This window comes from Eleutherodactylus coqui, chromosome 4 (assembly GCF_035609145.1).
Source record: "Eleutherodactylus coqui strain aEleCoq1 chromosome 4, aEleCoq1.hap1, whole genome shotgun sequence".
NCBI lineage: Eukaryota > Metazoa > Chordata > Amphibia > Anura > Eleutherodactylidae > Eleutherodactylus > Eleutherodactylus coqui.
The window spans coordinates 249,280,816-249,302,024 of NC_089840.1; the positions used below are offsets into that span (position 1 = coordinate 249,280,816).

At 45.5% G+C, this 21,209-nt stretch overlaps 1 protein-coding gene across 1 annotated transcript in view; it reads left to right on the forward strand.

The window, feature by feature from the left end:
* The window catches only part of CFAP46 (cilia and flagella associated protein 46), a 253,776-nt gene that overhangs the window by 226,156 nt on the left and 6,411 nt on the right, over positions 1-21,209 (forward strand). The window contains exons 51-55 of the mRNA XM_066601014.1: positions 1,593-1,672; positions 13,387-13,447; positions 15,238-15,273; positions 15,580-15,682; positions 20,399-20,511. Coding sequence (XP_066457111.1) covers positions 1,593-1,672; positions 13,387-13,447; positions 15,238-15,273; positions 15,580-15,682; positions 20,399-20,511 — 393 coding nt within the window. The remainder of the gene's footprint in view (positions 1-1,592; positions 1,673-13,386; positions 13,448-15,237; positions 15,274-15,579; positions 15,683-20,398; positions 20,512-21,209) is intronic.

Sequence of the window (21,209 nt, forward strand, 5' to 3'; positions counted from 1 at the left end):
CGAAATACATTCAAATGGAGTGTATTTGCTCAGTCTTTCAGTGGCTGAACGATGGATTTTAAGTGAACTAAAATCCATCATTCAAACGAAAAGTGCCCGATGCCCGCGTTTACATGTAACGATTATTATCGCTCATTTTCAGTTGTTTGGACAAACTTTAAGTGGTAATCGTTGCATGTAAAAGGACGTTTAGTTACATCACTTAGAGCTTAAAATGTACCTAGGACACCTGAGCTGTACTCCAGATCTATTAATTTCAGGCATAAATTAAAAAGTGACATTTTCAGAAGGATTTTTCCAATGTTAATTACGGGTTAAAGTGGATTGTGAATTTTTAGGGTGGAATTTAGAGGTGAGCGAGTATACTCGCTAAGGCACATTACTCGAGCGAGTAGTGCCTTAGCCGAGTATCTCCCCGCTCGTCTCTAAAGATTCGGGGGCCGGCGCGGGTGACAGGTGAGTTGCGGCGGGGAGCGGGGGGGAGAGAGGGAGAGAGAGATCTCCCCTCCGTTCCTCCCTGCTCTCCCCCGCCGGCCCCCAAATCTTTAGAGACGAGCGGGGAGATACTCGGCTAAGGCACTACTCGCTCGAGTAATGTGCCTTAGCGAGTATACTCGCTCACCTCTAGTGAAACTACTGTCGAAGTAGAAAAAAATTCTACAAGAGGGAAAAAATATTAGGAATACCAACATTTCTCATTAAGCTGAAAACTACTGTACTGTAATATATGTACATATAACCTATACAGTACATACTGTCTACTGTACATCTGACAACTAGTTATTGCAGAACATAATGTCATTCTCCTTTAACTGATCGCTTTAACATATTCGGCTATTTCTGTAATATTAAACTAGCATTATATGGAACCACATTTGCCTTGTGTCCATGTTGGTACCAGTAGTGAGATGCAATCGTTTCACACCAGGTTTATTCATTGGAAGCAGCATGTACGGACACAACATAGAGCATATGAAAGTTGTTATACTTAAAGGCAATTTCAAATCACAAAGCCAATAGAGGGCTAAATTCTTCAAGAGGAATCATGTGTGAATAAGAAGTATGAGAAATCTATAGAACAGGTAACACTCTGGCCTGGTGACCCCCTAACACTAATTCAGGGAACATAAAACCTTCACATCTTTATCAGTGGACTATTTAAATATTTATTTAAATACTCATCCTGTTGTGGTATTCCTTTAAGTGCAAATTAATCACATCCATGTCTGTGCCTTGTCATAGGTATGTCTGTATATATATGCATGCCTCTTCGGATCTATTTCATTATGCCTGAGGAAGAACCCTGAGTAGGTTTGAAAGTTCGCTATAACATCATGTATTTTTGTTAGCAATTAAAAAGTATCATATCTACAAGATTACTTGGTTTCTCTTGCTGGGAACAATCACATGGATACATATGAGAGTTGTGTATCTCTTCAATGGAAGCGCAGCAGTATCAGATCAGTCCTTTATTTGCTGAGGCTTTGTATACCTAATCTGCGCTGGGGATATTAACAGTTAATGGCTATACTTGATGTGCTGGCATACAGAAACCATTTTCTGACTTATTCTCTGCGTTGATTACTTTACAGAAGATTCTGAAGGAAAGCGAGATGTGAAGAGTGCAAAAGAATCCAGACAAAGAGGGGAGCAGAAAAAGACCATGAAAACGGTGAGGGCGGCTCTTTCCATCAATGTGTATGGTGTAATGGATGTGCTCACTACTGACATGTGACACCAAAGTGATTGATGAAGAATCCGCGGCCTTTGTTCCTCAGCACATCAACCAACTCAACTTTCATTGTCTCGAAAGCATTCAAGACGTTCAGTAGAGATGAGGTTCCCTGTCCAAGAATAAATTTCAATTATGGCATTTTACGGTTTATTGTTTTAGTAGTATCTAGTGCCAGCTCACTCATATAACCCCGGCTTTATCTTCTATTATCAGCATCATTCACCTAGTAGAATATACAGAAGCAGTCATTGTAATCTCAAAGATAATTGTTACAAATTACTAAACAAAAACAATGGTCAGTCCTCTTATTTTTGCACCAATGCCGCATGTTAAGCTGCCCACGCCACATAAATTAACGGGATAATGGACTGGTCCCTGTGCCAGAAGCTCGTTAATTTACCTGCCATGTAGGTCAGCACCGTAAGCTTCCAGAAAAAAGTGCTATCTACAAGATCAGGTTGTCACACTGACACCCAATCCTTTACTGTGACATAATGAGCACTGTGATCTTGGATATAGAGGCATTGCTTTAGCATTTGGGCAGTTGGTGGGGAATCCTTTGACATTACAGGATACAGAAAGGGCTTGGAGGCATGCATGGAAGATAAGATCTGCTTGTCTGTCAGCATTTTTAGAAGGTTCTGTATGTAAGGACAGCAGGGAACACATACAAAATGTTTTCCCTACTAACCTGTGCCCTTATCTATATATATAAAGGTGAAAACCCTCACTCATTGACTGACTGACTCACCACTGATTCTCTAACTTCTCGATGTCATACAAACATGAAATTTGGCAGGAGCATTCTTTAGGTTCTAAATAGGAAGAGTAAAGGGGTCACAACTTGAAAATTCAATGCTAAGTGCAAAAGTATTGGCGCCCCTGTGTAATGTACGAAATCTAAGTCTCTAACTTCCCGATGTCGTACAAACATGAAATTTGTCAGGAGCATTCTTTAGGTCCTAAGCGGGAAAAGTAGAGGGGTCGCAACTTGATTATTCAATGCTAAATGTAAAAGTATTGATACCCCTATGCAATGTACCTAAACTAATTCTCTAACTTCTTGGTGTCGTGCAAACATGAAATTTGGCACAACCATTCTTTAGGTCCTAAATTCTTTGGGCACCCCTATGTAATGTAACTTCTTGGTGTCGTACAAGCGTGAAATGTGGCGCGAGCATTCTTTAGGGGTGGCATATTCTGCAGAGGGACATCCATACACATATAGCCTGAGGAGAATCTAACACTCTTCTATTTGTATACATATATTATTCCTCGGTTACTCTAAAGTAACCTTGACTTTATGAAATTTTCTGTACAAACAACACGTAAACAGCTGTAACAAATAGAGATGAGCGAACGCGTTCGTCCGAGCTTGATATTCGTGCGAATATTAGGGTGTTCGGGATGTTCGTTATTCGTAACGAACACCATGCGGTGTTCTGGTTACTTTCACTTCCTTCCCTGAGACGTTAGCGCGCTTTTCTGGCCAATTGAAAGACAGGGAAGGCATTACAACTTCCCCCTGCAACGTTTAAGCCCTATACCACCCCCCTGCTGTGAGTGGCTGGCGAGATCAGGTGTTCGCCTAATATAAAAGTCGGCCCCTCCCGCGGCTCGCCTCAGATGCCTGGTGAGTTAGATGAGGGACAGTGCTGTTTATACCAGAGCTGCTGTAGGGAAAGAATTGGTAGTTAGTGTAGGCTTCAAGACCCCCCAAAGGTCCTTATTAGGGCCACTGATAGCTGTGTGTTGGCTGCTGTTAGCAGTGGCATTTTTTTTTTCTCAAAATCGGCTCTGCAGACCGTTGCACCTGGCATTAGGGACAGAAGTGCTGCATAGGCAGGGAGAGTGTTAGGAGTGCGTGTAGCCTTCAAGAACCTCAACGGTCCTTTCTAGGGCCATATTTATCCGTGTGCAGTACTGTCCAGGCTGCTGTTAGCTGTGCTGCATTTTTTTTGGGCTTCTCAAAATCGCCTCTGCAGAGCATTCCACCCTCCATTGATACTGCAGGGAAAGAATTGTATAGGCAGGGCCACAACACAGTTATTATTCATAGAATATACGCAGTGCTGCCTTTTGGTGGAAAAACAAGTGAAAACAAATCTATTTGTCCAGCCTGTGTCCGTCCTTACGCCTGTGGACACGTGTGAGCTGCGTGAAAAACATTGCTAAATCATACGCACCCAGCTACGCTTTACTGCTGGCTTCGCCATTTGCTTTCCTTAATTGGGAAAAAAAATACCTGCTCTGCCAGAGTTATAATAACTCTGCTACCCTCACGTTCTGTGACACATTAGCAGGGACACAGCACAGTTATTAAACTTCTCATGTTCATTGAATATACGCAGTGCTGCCTTTTGGTGGAAAAACAAGTGAAAACAAATCTATTTGTCCAGCCTCTGTCCATCCTTACGGGCGGTGGACACGTGTGAGCTGCGTGAAAAACATTGCTAAATCATACGCACCCAGCTACGCTTTACTGCTGGCTTCGCCATTTGCTTTCCTTAATTGGGAAAAAAAATACCTGCTCTGCCAGAGTTATAATAACTCTGCTACCCTCACGTTCTGTGACACATTAGCAGGGACACAGCACAGTTATTAAACTTCTCATGTTCATTGAATATACGCAGTGCTGCCTTTTGGTGGAAAAACAAGTGAAAACAAATCTATTTGTCCAGCCTCTGTCCGTCCTTACGGGCGGTGGACACGTGTGAGCTGCGTGAAAAACATTGCTAAATCATACGCACCCAGCTACGCTTTACTGCTGGCTTCGCCATTTGCTTTCCTTAATTGGGAAAAAAAATACCTGCTCTGCCAGAGTTATAATAACTCTGCTACCCTCACGTTCTGTGACACATTAGCAGGGACACAGCACAGTTATTAAACTTCTCATGTTCATTGAATATACGCAGTGCTGCCTTTTGGTGGAAAAACAAGTGAAAACAAATCTATTTGTCCAGCCTCTGTCCGTCCTTACGGGCGGTGGACACGTGTGAGCTGCGTGAAAAACATTGCTAAATCATACGCACCCAGCTACGCTTTACTGCTGGCTTCGCCATTTGCTTTCCTTAATTGGGAAAAAAAATACCTGCTCTGCCAGAGTTATAATAACTCTGCTACCCTCACGTTCTGTGACACATTAGCAGGGACACAGCACAGTTATTAAACTTAGATTATTCATTCACTAGAGGCAGTGGGGCCTTTCGTTTTCCAAAAAGGGAAAAAATTATATTTGGCCTGCAGTCTTGCGCCAATTTATTTCCTGCCTGTGAAATCAAATCACTGGTAATACAGCATGCTGAGGGGTAGGGGTAGGCCTAGAGGACGTGGACGCGGCCGAGGACGCGGAGGGCCAAGTCAGGGTGTGGGCACAGGCCGAGCTCCTGATCCCGGTGTGTCGCAGCCGACTGCTGCGCGATTAGGAGAGAGGCACGTTTCTGGCGTCCCCACATTCATCGCCCAATTAATGGGTCCACGCGGGAGACGGTTATTAGAAAATGAGCAGTGTGAGCAGGTCCTGTCCTGGATGGCAGAAAGTGCTTCGAGCAACCTATCGTCAACACGCAGTTCTGCGCCGTCCACTGCTGCAAATCCGAATCCTCTGTCTGCTGCTCCTCCTTCCTCCCAGCCTCCTCACTCCACTACAATGACACCTGCTCAGGAGCGGGAACACTCCCAGGAACTGTTCTCGGGCCCCTGCTTAGATTGGGCAGCAGCGGTTCCTCTCCCACCAGAGGAGTTTATCGTCACTGATGCCCAACCATTCGAAAGTTCCCGGGGTCCGAGGGAAGAGGCTGGGGACTTCCGCCAACTGTCTCAACAACTTTCTGTGGGTGAGGAGGACGATGACGATCAGACACAGTTGTCTTGCAGTGAGGTAGTAGTAAGGGCAGTAAGTCCAAGGGAGCAGCGCACAGAGGATTCGGAGGAAGAGCAGCAGGACGATGAGGTGACTGACCCCACCTGGTGTGCAACGCTTACTCAGGAGGACAGGTCTTCAGAGGGGGAGTCAAGGGCATCAGCAGGGCAGGTTGCAAGAGGCAGTGTGGTGGCCAGGGCCAGGGGTAGAGGCAGGGCCAGACCGAATAATCCACCAAGTGTTTCCCAAAGCGCCCCCTCGCGCCATGCCACCCTGCAGAGGCCGAGGTGCTCTAAGGTCTGGCAGTTTTTCACAGAGACGCCTGACGACCGACGAACAGTGGTGTGCAACCTTTGTTGCGCAAAGCTCAGCCGGGGAGCCAACACCAACAGCCTCACCACCACCACCATGCGCAGACATATGATGGCCAAGCACCCCACAAGGTGGGACGAAGGCCGTTCACCGCCTCCGGTTTGCACCCCTGCCTCTCCCCCTGTGCCCCAACCTGCCACTGAGATGCAACCCCCCTCTCAGGACACAGGCACTACCGCCTCATGGCCTGCACCCACACCCTCATCTCCGCTGTCCTCGGCCCCATCCAGCAGTGTAGTTCAGCGCACCGTTCAGCCGTCGCTTGCGCAAGTGTTCGAGCGCAAGCGCAAGTACGCCGCCACGCACCCGCACGCTCAAACGTTAACCGTCCGCATAGCAAAATTCATCAGCCTTGAGATGCTGCCGTATAGGGTTGTGGAAACTGAGTCCTTCAAAAGTATCATGGAGGCGGCGGCCCCGCGCTACTCAGTTCCCAGTCGCCACTACTTTTCCCGATGTGCCGTCCCAGCCCTGCACGACCACGTCTCCCGCAACATTGTGCGCGCCCTCACCAACGCGGTTACTGCCACGGTCCACTTAACTACGGACACGTGGACAAGCACAGGCGGGCAGGGCCACTACATCTCCCTGACGGCACATTGGGTGAATTTAGTGGAGGCTGGGACAGAGTCAGAGCCTGGGACCGCTCACGTCCTACCCACCCCCAGAATTGCGGGCCCCAGCTCGGTGCTGGTATCTGCGGAGGTGTATGCTTCCTCCACTAAAGCACCCTCCTCCTCCTCCTCTGTCTCGCAATCAAGATGTGTTAGCAGCAGCATGTCGCCAGCAGTCGGTGTCGCGCGGTGTGGCAGCACAGCGGTGGGCAAGCGTCAGCAGGCCGTGCTGAAACTACTCAGCTTAGGCGATAAGAGGCACACGGCCCACGAACTGCTGCAGGGTCTGACAGAGCAGACCGACCGCTGGCTTGCGCCGCTGAGCCTCCAACCGGGCATGGTCGTGTGTGACAACGGGCGTAACCTGGTGGCGGCTCTGCAGCTTGGCAGCCTCACGCACGTGCCATGCCTGGCCCACGTCTTTAATTTGGTGGTTCAGCGGTTTCTGAAAAGCTACCCACGCTTGTCAGACCTGCTCGTAAAGGCGCGCCGGCTCTGCGCACATTTCCGCAAGTCCCACACGGACGCTGCCACCCTGCGCACCCTGCAACATCACTTTAAGCTGCCAGTGCACCGACTGCTGTGCGACGTGCCCACACGGTGGAACTCTACGCTCCACATGTTGGCCAGGCTCTATGAACAACGTAGAGCTATAGTCGAATACCAACTCCAACATGGGCGGCGCAGTGGGAGTCAGCCTCCTCAATTCCTTTCAGAAGAGTGGGCCTGGTTGGCAGACATCTGCCATGTCCTTGGTAATTTTGAGGAGTCTACCCAGGTGGTGAGCGGCGATGCTACAATCATTAGCGTCACCATTCCTCTGCTATGCATCTTGAGAAATTCCCTGCAAACCATAAAGGCAGCTGCTTTGCGCTCGGAAACGGGGGCGGGGGAAGACAGTATGCCGCTGGATAGTCAGGGCACCCTCCTGTCTATTTCTCAGCGCGTACAGGAGGAGGAGGAGGAGCATGAGGAGGAGGGGGAAGAGACAGCTTGGGCCGCTGCTGACGGTACACCGGCTGATTGCCTGTCATCCTTTCAGCGTGTATGGCCTGAGGAGGAGGAGGAGGAGGAGGATCCTGAAAGTGATCTTCCTAGTGAAGACAGCCATGTGTTGCGTACAGGTACCCTGGCACACATGGCTGACTTCATGTTAGGATGCCTTTCTCGTGACCCTCGCGTTGCACGCATTCTGGCCACTACGGATTACTGGGTGTACACACTGCTCGATCCACGGTATAAGGAGAACCTGCCCACTCTGATTCCCGAAGAGGAAAGGGGTTCGAGAGTGTTGCTATACCACAGTACCCTTGCGGACAAGCTGATGGTAAAATTCCCAGCCGACAGCGCTAGTGGCAGAAGGCGCAGTACCGAGGGCAAGGTAGCAGGGGATGTGCGTAGATCGAGCAGCATGTACATCCCAGGCAGTGCAACAGTCTTTAAGGGCCTGGCCAGCTTTATGGCTCCCCACCAAGACTGTGTCACCGCTCCCCAGTCACGGCTGAGTCGGCGGGAGCACTGTAAAAGGATGGTGAGGGAGTACGTAGCGGATCGCACGACCATCCTTTTGTGACGCCTCTGCCCCCTACAACTACTGGGTGTCGAAGCTGGACATGTGGCCTGAACTAGCGCTGTATGCCCTGGAGGTGCTTGCTTGTCCTGCGGCTAGCGTGTTGTCGGAGAGGGTGTTTAGTGCGGCTGGGGGAATCATCACAGATAAGCGTAGCCGCTTGTCAACTGACAGTGCCGACAGGCTAACACTCATCAAGATGAACAAAGGCTGGATTTCCCCAGACTTCTGTTCTCCACCAGCGGACAGCAGCGATACGTAAGCAATACGTAGGCTGCACCCGCGGATGGAAGCTACGTTCTCTCTCACCATCCAAAACGGGGACATTTCTGCTTCATCAATCTGTGTCTAATATTCCTCCTCCTCCTCCTCCTGCTCCTCCTCCTGAAACCTCACGTAATCACGCTGAACGGGCAATTTTTCTTAGGGCCACAAGGCTCACTCAAATAATTTTTCAGAACAATTTTTATAAGTTTCAATGCGCTTAAAAGCATTGGAACTTTAACTTGAACCAATTTTTCGTTACACTGGGCTGCCTCCAGGCCTAGTTACCACTTAAGCCACATTAACCAAAGCGATTAATGGGTTTCACCTGCCCTCTTGGCTGGCCATGGCCAATTTTTGGGATGTACATTAGTACTGTTGATACAGCAATTTTTGTGGGCCCTCGCCTACAGTGTAATCAAATTAATTTTTAGGCCACCTGCATTACAGCTGACGTTACCTCAGCTGTGTTGGGCAATGCAATGGGATATTTTTATGTACCGCCGGTGGGTTTCAGGGAGCCACCCATGCTGTAGGTGCACACTGAGTTTTTAATACATCTGTACACTTCTAAAGAACCCGTCTGACTGGGGCATGCAGTGTGGGCCGAAGCCCACCTGTATTACGCACGACATTACTACCTCAGCTGTGTTGGGCAATGCAATGGGATATTTCTATGTACCGCCGGTGGCTTCCTGGCACCCACCCAGGCAGTGGGTCCACAGGGAGTTTAACCTACATGTGTCCACTTGTAAAGAACCCCACTCTGACTGGGGCATGCAGTGTGGGCCGAAGCCCACCTGCATTAAGCACGACATTACTACCTCAGCTGTGTTGGGCAATGCAATGGGATATTTTTGTGTACCGCCGGTGGGTTCCAGGGAGCCACCCATGCTGTAGGTGCACACTGAGTTTTTAATACATCTGTACACTTCTAAAGAACCCGTCTGACTGGGGCATGCAGTGTGGGCCGAAGCCCACCTGTATTACGCACGACATTACTACCTCAGCTGTGTTGGGCAATGCAATGGGATATTTCTATGTACCGCCGGTGGCTTCCTGGCACCCACCCAGGCAGTGGGTCCACAGGGAGTTTAACCTACATGTGTCCACTTGTAAAGAACCCCAGTCTGACTGGGGCATGCAGTGTGGGCCGAAACCCACCTGCATTAACCCTTTCCAGTCCACTGTGTGACCTGTGAAGACATTAGGGTTTAAGGCTGTACAGCTCCGTTGTTGGTAGACGTCCGTCGGGGTTCTCTTACTGTATATTGCCAGCCTCTCTGCTGTCGGAGCCTATCCTACGTGTCAGCTCATGCAGTACTGGCTTTAGCCAGCATATAGCGCCGTTGTATAACAGCAGAAAAAGAGTAAGCCCCCTAGGAAAACCATATACAAAATGGATTGGAAAGGGTTAAGCACAACATTACTACCTCAGCTGTGTTGGGCAATGCAATGGGATATTTCTATGTACCGCCGGTGGCTTCCTGGCACCCACCCATGCTGTAGGTGCACACGGAGTTTTTACTACATCTGTACACTTATAAAGAACCCCAGTCAGACTGGGGCATGCAGTGTGGGCCGAAGCCCACCTGCATTAAGCACGACATTACTACCTCAGCTGTGTTGGGCAATGCAATGGGATATTTCTGTGTACCGCCGGTGGGTTCCAGGGAGCCACCCATGCTGTGGGTGTTGTACCTGCCTGTGTCTATGAATTAAAAAGCCCGGTCTGACTGGGGCATGCAGACACCTTGACAGAATGAATAGTGTGTGGCACATAGGTTCCCCATTGCTATGCCCACGTGTGCAGCTCCTGATGGCGGTGGCACAGGATTATATTTCTCATTGCTTCTGTACAGCATTGTGGGCTATCGCTCCGCCACTTTTAAAGAGGGTCGCTGCCTAGCCGTGCCAACCTCTGCAGTGTGTGCCTGCGGTCCCTCGTCATGGCAGACGCAATTCTAAATAGACATGAGCGTGGTGTGGCATGAGGGCAGCTGAAGGCTGCCCAGGGACACTTTGGTGTGCGCTGTGGGGGGGGAGGGGGGGCGGTTGGGCAGCATGTAACCCAGGAGAAGTGTCAGTGGAGTGTCATGCAGGCAGTGATTGTGCTTTGTTGGAGGTAGTGTGGTGCTTAGCAAAGGTATGCCATGCTAATGAGGGCTTTTCAGAAGTAAAAGTTGTTGGGAGGGGGGGGGGGCCCACTCTTGCCGGTATTGTGGCTTAATAGTGGGACCTGTGAACTTGAGATGCAGCCCAACACGTAGCCCCTCGCCTGCCCTATCCGTCACTGTGTCATTCCCATCACTTTCCTGAATTGCCCAGATTTTCACACATGAAAACCTTAGCGAGCATCGGCGAAATACAAAAATGTTCTGGTCGCCCATTGACTTCAATGGGGTTCGTTGTTCGAAACGAACCCTCGAGCATCACGGGAAGTTCGTTCCGAATAACGAACACCCGAACATTTTGGTGTTCGCTCATCTCTAGTAACAAATTAACTCCGCCGAGGCCGGGTATATCAGCTAGTAGTAAAATAAATTAATATAGGAATATTTAAATAAATTAATTACCCACACACGTTGGAAGCAGCACACAGAAATACCTTTTATCAAAAGGAGGCTAGGCAATAGTGGAACCTGCACACTCCTAATCAATGGTTCTGGATCCTGAACCACACCTCAGCACGAAAATCTAATATTGTAATGAAGCAGCAATCTGGGGTACTTTAAGGATGTAACTTCACTCACATCTTCAGAAATAAATCAATCTTTATTGTGCCCAAATCACATGGCAACGTTTCAACCGCTGCTGCGGTCTTTATCAAGCCAATGCATATACAGACAAGTGCACTTTATATATAAAAAACACATGACTCCTACCACCAATTATCACCACATATATAAGTTAAAAAATGCAACCCACAAGTACACATGTTACCATTGGATGTCCTGGATAATCGATGCAGGTGATCCCCATCCAAACTGTAGCCCTCATTAGCTAGATGTAATACTCCACCTAGGTGTTGGCGTTTCCATTATTTAACTGCGCATGTGCCCATCTGGTCCGTTATCTGGTCGCGATCTCTGACCCTCTTGGGTCGTCATGGGAACCTGAGCTCACGCGCTGGACTCTCCAAACTATACTAGCGAACTTAACGTGTCTTCAGCGCATGTGTCAAAAACTTCCGTCCGGTCACGTTACCCCTGGCTCGTTCCGTCATCCCTTATCCACCGCGCATGAGCGGGCATATTGTCAGCCGACTATGGAACCAACAATTGGTCTCAGTGTCATTTGTACACTGCATAGAAATGGGTCACCTGACATTGTCTGCTCACTGGTCTGTCCGCTGATAAAAGTATCGCCCTAATATTGTGACCCCTACTAGAGAGTCCATCATAATGTCCTACTACGCATACTATACCTATGGTTATCAACCCCCTACACAGGATACCTAACACAAAGGGAATAACCAGTCACCAAGTGGAGTATCATGCACAAATAAATTGTTTATTCATTCTGATTTGATGCGTCATTTCAACAGTGTCAAACAACACAGAGTAAGACTCTCTTTAAGCACATAAAGTGGGCCCATACAATAACTGCAAGTCAAAAACTGCCATACAGCATCATTTTGGATAGGAAGTCTTTAAACCCAAGCATCCGATACATCCAGGAGTCCATTTAGATTGCAATTCACATGGACCTCATCCTCATGCAGTAAGATATTACACAGACAACCTACTCCTCATATACTAATATATTACACAGACGACCTCCTCCTCATATACTAATATATTACACAGACGACCTCCTCCTCATATACTAATATATTACACAGACGACCTCCTCCTCATATACTAATATATTACACAGACAACCTCCTCATCATATACTAATATATTACACAGACGACCTCCTCCTCATATACCAATATATTACACAGACGACCTCCTCCTCATATACTAATATATTACACAGACGACCTCCTCGTCATATACTAATATATTACACAGACGACCTCCTCGTCATATACTAATATATTACACAGACGACCTCCTCGTCATATACTAATATATTACACAGACGACCTCCTCGTCATATACTAATATATTACACAGACGACCTCCTCGTCATATACTAATATATTACACAGAAGACGTCGTCCTCCTCATATACTAATATATTACACAGATGACCTCTTCCTCCTCATATACTAATATATTACACAGACGACCTTCTCGTCATATACTAATATATTACACAGACGACCTCCTCGTCATATACTAATATATTACACAGACGACCTCCTTGTCATATACTAATATATTACACAGAAGACGTCGTCCTCCTCATATACTAATATATTACACAGACGACCTCCTCGTCATATACCAATATATTACACAGAAGACGTCGTCCTCCTCATATACTAATATATTACACAGATGACCTCTTCCTCCTCATATACTAATATATTACACAGATGACCTCTTCCTCCTCATATACTAATATATTACACAGATGACCTCTTCCTCCTCATATACTAATATATTAAATATATAAAATAATGTCAGTACCTGGACGATGATCATTATGTACAGATACTACTCTAAAGTTAAGGGAGGGTGGTATAATAGATGGTCTGTGTGTTATATTGACGTAAAACGTTAACTAGCAGAAACTGGTGTAAATTATTACTGTAATCCACGCCAGCTGAGACTTTTGTGGTGCATGGACTGCTAAAAGATGCACCAAGCTTATTAGGAGACGTGCGCCTCTTAATACATTCCGTGCATCTTCCTCCGGCCCTATCTGAATTAATGTGTGGAGGGACAGAGGGCTCATGCTGGGTGGAACAGTCACCAAGGCAACTGTACTATTCCTGCAGAGTTTCACCCATGTTTCCTATTTTGAATATATATATATATATATATATATATTATTTTTTATTTTTTTTTTGCAGGTGCCCATTAATCGTGTTCTGCCAGCTAACTGTATGCCAGTGGATACCCATCGCTTCAAATGTATCCTTTTGCTTAGATATGCCCAGTGCCATACATATTACTGTAACAACATTTTACTTGACTGGTAACTTTCTGGACACATGAGCTTATGCCATTGCAAAGAATCACAGAGGTGAGGAAAAAGAAAAAAAAAACAAAAAAAACACATATTCACTGAAAAAGCCAAAAATACCTGAAAGTCTGCAAAGCAGACACGGTCGCCATAGGCACGATCGCCATAAGGCAGGCACAATCGCCGTAGGGCAGGCGCAATGGCCTTAAGCCCTGAAGATATGTAGTCAGCCAGACAATAATGTGTGGAGGAGCAGCTTGTTCCTGGCAGGCTAATATGCAGTCACCCACTCAACCCAGCCCAGTTTGGGGAGGAGTGACTGCATATACTAATAGCCTGCACATGTGAACGATACCAAAGATGTCAGCCATAGATGGGTGGTGACCCACCATACAGGATATCAACCCTGGCTGATATGACAGCGGGTTGCCCTGTATCTCCAAGGGGGGAACAAGCTGCTCCTCCACACATTATTGTCTGGCTGACTACATATCTTCAGGGCTTAAGGCCATGGCGCCTGCCCTACGGCGATTGTGCCTGCCTTATGGCGATCGTGCCTATGGCGACCGTGTCTGCTTTGCAGACTTTCAGGTATTTTTGGCTTTTTCAGTGAATATATGCCATTGCAAAGCTTTCATTATATTATCTTAAAGGACCCCTCCAGCAAAAACACATTTTTTCATCCCTGACCCCCTCCCTCGCCTGATTGTCTGTCACACTCTGCAGGTCTCCTATGTTTATTGCAGTCACTTCTATACAGTGCAGCCTCTTGTGTGATACTTATCAGGCACCATCTTGTTGCAGAGATTTCTCCCTGCTCTCTCTTTCACTATTCTGTGCTTTCAATCCCATGATCCATCAGCACAACATTACATGAACACCTAGAGACTGTACCATCTCCGCCAAGAGGGGGAGGATACTGCCATTACAATTGGTATTCTATATTCACCTAAATATGCTGCAGACCATTAGTAAACAGTCAGGAGGCTGAACTGTGATCTCCTTCATTATAACTATGTGACAACTGTATGGTCATCATCAGTACTTGTGATAAGAGTGTCTGTGTCCTTCTCTAAAGAGCTTGTGTGGTAGGGTCCATCACACAGGATTGAGTGAAAAACTGATGAATGGCTGAAAAACTGATTCTTAACAGAACATAAAGCCAAGTAATTCTGAAGTGGTCAGAATGAGATCACATGACCTACCTGAGAAGAAGGACTCCAGGAGTTTGAGATAGAAAGGAATAACTAAATAAAGCAATACTGGCTAATATATATTGGGGATTAGTTACATATTAAATGCAAAAAAGAAGGGAGTGGCTCATCAACACAACAAAAGCTAATAAAAAGCAATTGAAAGAGCAAATAAACTGTACACAGAAAGTTAACATAACACATCGAAATTCAAGTTCAGCATGGCTACATCAGTAGAAGTGAAGAGGCCCCATAGCAAAGATCGAAACGGACCTCCCTGTTATAATGCTGGGTATTGCCACCCAAGACACTTGGGGGTAGTGTGCATTCTTCCCTCCATGACCCTTTCTTCTACAAGTTTATGCTACCCTGTAACAAAAGGTATGGAAGAACCACAGCTGGGACCCCTCTCCCTATAGGCACCCATGTCTTCCTCTATGCCATGGGGGATGACCATATTAAAGAAGAAGAAATGGGGCAGTTTGGGTCTGTTTTACCAAGGTTCAGTCTCTTTTGCATTGTTCTTAATTACCCGTATTTATCAGATATTGTGGATCCTTACAATGACATCAGAGAACCAGGTAAATATGTACAATAAATAAATAATTTGCTAGTCTGTATATCTCGAGTATTTGTTCACTAATGATGTCTTTAGCAACAATGCCTTTCTTAAATGATGTCTTCCATTGCTAAACGATGCATTTTCCTCCATTGATTTATATATGGATTACCGCCTAATGTCGGTAAATACATAAAGGGCCTCTGATATCTGCTTATTTATTGAAGATGCTGATTTTACTTTTATGCTTGCTAGATCATACAAAATGAAAGGGTCAGTATCTAAATGCTCAGAAACTCAATTTTCTATTCATTTTGTGTCTTTTCAGAAACGCTGAGCCCAGTCTATAAAATGAATGAGCTTCTTGTAAAATATAGCCAGCAATTTGCCGCTAATTGGGAAGGAATTAAAGGCAGTTCACACGTGCCCAGGTTGGTTCTCAGATGAGAGCACAAATGGCTTTTTAATGTCAATGCAAGCAAGTCAATGCCTTTCATTGTTCTCTTTTAATTGTTTTTAGGCTACTGGTTTATTGACTTTTGAGCAGTCAATACTTTCCACTTCAGGTTACAATGTAAGGGGACATTAAAAGACATGGAAGTGGTTATTTTACCCTTTAGCAGAAACTTATTATTTTTAAAGGGATACACTTTTGGGAGTTGGTAGGCTTTGGTAGCATTGGCTTTATTGGGGTTATTGGGCAGGTTTTGGGGTTGGCACAAGTGGTGGAGTAAGATACCAGGCAAGAAGCCCAAAAAAGGTCTGACTCACTCGAGCTTACAGCCATTATAACAATACTGTGGCCATGTGGTCTCTCCATATGGCACCAAACTAGGGTGCATTTACACAGGCAATACTCCTGTGCGAATTCTGTCCAATTGTGATATTGACGGAACTCGCACGAGAATAGAACCCATTCAAATCAATAGGTTTATGTATACCAGAGATTTTTCACTTGGACCAGTGGTCCAAGTTTGAAAAATTGCTGCATGTGCTATTTTTATGCAAATCTCGCTCAAGAATTAGTCATGTATGTGCGATGTGAGTTGTGCTTGAGAATCTGAGACGCAGCTCCCATTGCCTGTGTAAATACAGTCTTACGTAATTATTTTTCCCCTAGAAGCATTTCTATAGACTATCTCCGTATTGTGGTATCCAATGGAGCATGCCACAAATGTTTTAGCCAGGAAACCTCCTATATTAGGGCTCAGACTCTATATGGCAGTTCACAAAATCCCTACTGGTCAAATGCAGGATTTCTGATTGTCACTGTCTACCATTACCAGTCCATTACAGACAGTGGGTTGTGGTTTATCGTTGAGCTTCCAGTCACAGGCTTGTGTCTGTTGTAGGCTGTGAGCAACTTTGGAATTACAAGATAAACTGCTGCTAGTGCATTTGCAACACCCCAGAGGGGTGACCCTGGGCACCTGGCTAACGTGAAGAGCTGGGAGGGATAAGTGCTGACTTGTCATGGTGGCACTTACCATGTTCTGCTCCTGGAGGGATAACATGCAGCCAAGGACAGTGTAGTATCGCAGGCCGCCTTCAACACCCCTAGGATAGGTAATGCCAATAAACGGGATGCGGGGAGTTGTAGTACTTATCACTTGTGATGCCGCCGTTCCCACACACCAGTATGCTACACGGCGTAGTATCGTACCTCGCGTCCCCAGGAATGGTTAGAGCCCGATATAACTTATACTGAATATAACTATTTGTATAACAGGTAATGCAGGTACAATTCACTTTAAACATTAGCAGGCTATAGCTCAGAGGTTAGGGAAGATACACAGGATGAATACGGTCCTACAGTCCACATTAACTATATGTCACCGATCCTGGACTGCGAGTACTCCAGAGGAGGAAGGGGGATCACTCCACAGACTCTCCGGCAGACAATTATTAAAGAAGGCATTCCCAATAAAACACTCCGCACGGCATACGCGTCACAATAAAGTACCTCTGTGTGGTGATCCTAACTATGGATGGCCGCACGGGAAAAGCCTGTAGTGTTAACAGATACCTGTTTAGAGAACTTGTGTAGGGCTCTCTCTCTCTCTAATCATGGGACTCACTCCTCTCACATCCACATGCTACAGGATATCGCTCCTTTTCCTCCATCTTCACCTACATGGAAGCTGAAGGTGCTTCCATGTGGCTCTGTGTTAGCACTCTGTAACAGGCAAGATGGTTCTCCTCCTTTCCCACTCTCTATCACTGACATTTATCACCTCACTTGTACCACATGACAAGACAAACTGATACATCTACATGCAGGCAATGATTTTATTACTGTTAACCTTTCAAGCGCCGCAGCTGTGCAACACACACACTAGATTTGACAGGACAAGCTTTGCACATTGCATCTACATAGGACAAAACATGTATGACATTTATGGAGGGGACCAGGATGGTGGTCTGGGCCACTACACATTGGGGTCAGTTAAAAAATGTAAAGCGACCCACTGGTTTTGAGACATAATTCTGTTTTAGGATAGAAGGGGGAGCGGATTATATTACCTGGAGTTGTTCTTCTCTGCCGCCCTTCCAGTAAACCAGTTTCAGACCATGTTTTCCGCCGTCCTAAATAACTGCGGCAATTTTCTAACTACTTAATGCTCACTGTGCACTGCTCTCTGAATAGCCAGTGCTGATCATATGATGAGCAACTTTGGCCAATCAGAGAGTAGGTACAATGCATTGGTAGTCTGAAAATTTAGTTGGTCATCATGAACAGCTGAAAATGGGACCTGGAACTGGTGTTTCGGAGGGAGGGCCAAGAAGAACAACTGCAGGTAATAAACCCTTCCCCTCCAGTCCTGGAATTTTGTCCCAAAACCGGAGGGTTGTTTTAAGGTAAAATCTCAAAATGAATGGAACCTTGTGGGTGACAGATTCTCAAATATGCAGGAGTAATGGACAATTATGGAAAAGTACGGTATATTAAACCTACTGGTAAAGCGATCTGTTCAGAGCCCCAGGCACAGATCTGGCACAAAATACTGGACAAAATACACCATTTTGTCCGGGAAACAGCCAGAGCAGGGCAGAAGACTTATGGACTCCTTTACCTCCAGTAGTGTCCATTGGGCACTATTCGTTTCCATCAAAGGACGGATCTAGCTTTCTGTTTTCTGGGAAACTGAAAGCTGAGCGGCAATGTGAATGGAGTCTAAGAGGAAAGACCCTAGAGCAAGATGCAAGTGAAATGTGAGCACATTGTTCTGTATCCTACTATTACTAGTGCTGGATTATCCAAATATCAAGATTATTAAATGCCAGATAAAAAGCAATTGACTGTGGTTGCCCAATAACTCTTTCTCCAAGGAAGGAGACTGATAGCGGTTTTCTAGTATAAAAGTCTGGCAGTGTGAAACATCTAGTAGTTCATCATCAACACTGACTATGCAGAGGTAACAGTAGAGGGCTTATAATATTCACACATAACATAGATAACCCATTGACTTGAATGGACTCTGTCTAATATTCCATTTCAGTTGATTCACTGCTGCATCAAACTGATAAAGATAAAATTCCAGTGGTGTGACGACAAGTGGTAGTTCATCTCTAACACCATTTTTAATCCGCGGCATGCTTGGTGGTTGTGGCACCTTCTTCAGACTCTGTTTAGCAAGTTCAGCACTTGTAATAATTGTCTTATATGGAGTCTGAAGGACTCTATTGAATGATTACAAGATAGTCCCTACATAGTGTATGGTGCCATTGCAGTACTGGCATGGAACTGGCCCAAAGCCACAGATAATGAAAACCCTTCTGGGAGGTTGAACCATGCAGCCTGCATTCAGATGGCCATGTTTAAGGAATCGTTTTCCCCCCCACATATTCGCAGATCCTCTGGGCACAGATGTGGCATCAGATATTGGCACCGGCATTTGCTACATGATTTTTGCCTTTGCACATAACCATAGTTTTTCTCTATGTATTATCTGCATTTACTTGCCTCTGGCATTTCCTTCATCAATAATAACATTTCATGCATTCAAAAAATATTCTTTTTCATCTCCTCTGTATCGCCATGTGTTTCGCTGTATACATATTTTTTGTTGTTGTATGGGCTCTATACCTTATAGATATGCTATATGGGTAAATGAGACTATATATGCATCTGATTGGGTCTTTGTATCCCTGTAGTAGTGGTACATTCAGACAACTGATGTATCCAGTGAATCTTTACCCACTAATATATAAGTTTCCTGATGAGTCAAGTTCCTTGACCTGGTCTCTCTATCTATTGGGATTATTGCCATACCTATTAGTACCCCATATTGAGCTGCTAACTGCATGTGTGCAGTTTTGAGCCATTTTGAGAGCTTTTTGCCTCAGCTGTGTCGCTATGAGAACGTTTTTGCTATCATCACGGTGGTACGGCCATTTGGCACATGCGCAATGTTTCTCTGTGCCTCTGCATAATAATAGGTACACAGTTATGAGTTACTTGGAGATATCGCGTGAATATTGGAGTCCCGCGCATTGCGCAGTGCAACTCTGGGACTCTGCGCGGCACTCTGGACCTTTGTGCATTGCTATGGACGTTATGCCTGTAATAAGGCTGTTGTATATGCTGCTGCCACTCCCGGCCCTGCGACTGTGGCCCAGTGGTAAGTAAGCATCATCACTTGTTATGGGAGTGAACCTCTGTTTTAATTACTTGTCTGTGATTGGTGTATAACTTGTACCCTGTTCCCCTGAAAATAAGACATACGCTGAAAATAAGACATAGCATGATTTTCCAGAATTTTTGAGGATGCAAAATGATTTTTCAGGCTTTTTGAGGATGCTTTAAATATATATGCCCTACTCCAAAATTAAGCCCTGCTAACAGTTAATTAAAAATGTCAATTTAAATAGTGTCCAGGCAGCTATACATGTTAAAAAAAGTTAAACCGTTTTGAACAAAAATTAATACAAGACAATGTCTTATTTTCGGGAAATACGTTATTTAATGTGGGGTTGGTGTATTGTGGCCTCAGTTTGACAAAGACCCCTTCTGGGGTTGAAACATCACGTGTATTTCTTATCTTGGAGCAATAAAGGATCCTTGATAGGGATGCAATCATTTTGTAAACGTTTGGCTACGCTGCTCAATTCATCTATTTGATAACTCTTTATTCATTGTCTTTCAGCCATGCAGAGTGGGAAAGCCTGATGACAAGCGGCAGTGCATTTATTTTCTGTGGGACAGAGAGGCTTTTAGCGCATATACTATCAGACAGGTTTCTGGCTATGGATTTTACAGGTGAGGATAAAATAAAACTAATACTTCTGGCAAACGGTTTGTTCAGATGACAGATGTAGCAAAGTTTAGCTTGACAGGGATAACTTTCTGTGACAAGTTATCTTAAGCAGTTGGAAAGCTATTCTTCCCTTATCATAACACAACAAAAGCCATTGAACTATCGAAAAGGCAGATAGACTGTGGCAGAAGTTATGTTAATGCATTGAGTCAAGTTGAACTTTGCTACTTCTGTTCATGACAGTCAATTAATGGGTTAATTAGTCTATCATTTTACCCTAAAAGTACTGTGAACTTTACACAACCGAGTTGTCCTCCTTTTGAGATATCCTAATAGTCCTATCAGAGGTGCCACTCATAACCAGATCAATAGATCACCTAGTTTACCATAAAACCTGACCGTCATATGAATAAGCATTGTTTGGCTGAGGTATATTGTCTAACAATGGAGGATCCATAATGTCTGCATATACCATAGACAGCCCATTGATTTGATTGGACACTGTCTAATCCTCCATTTACACTCATATGGTGCTGCAGTGGAATTGAACACTTGCTGCCAGGTTCCATCCCTAATTGCTAGGGGTTCTAGCAGTGAGACATCCTGTGATTATCTTATGGTCAGGGGACCCCCCCTTCCAACGAAAAAAAGAGTTGTTTAAAATGGACAACCATTATAGTAAATTTATGAATTTAAGCCA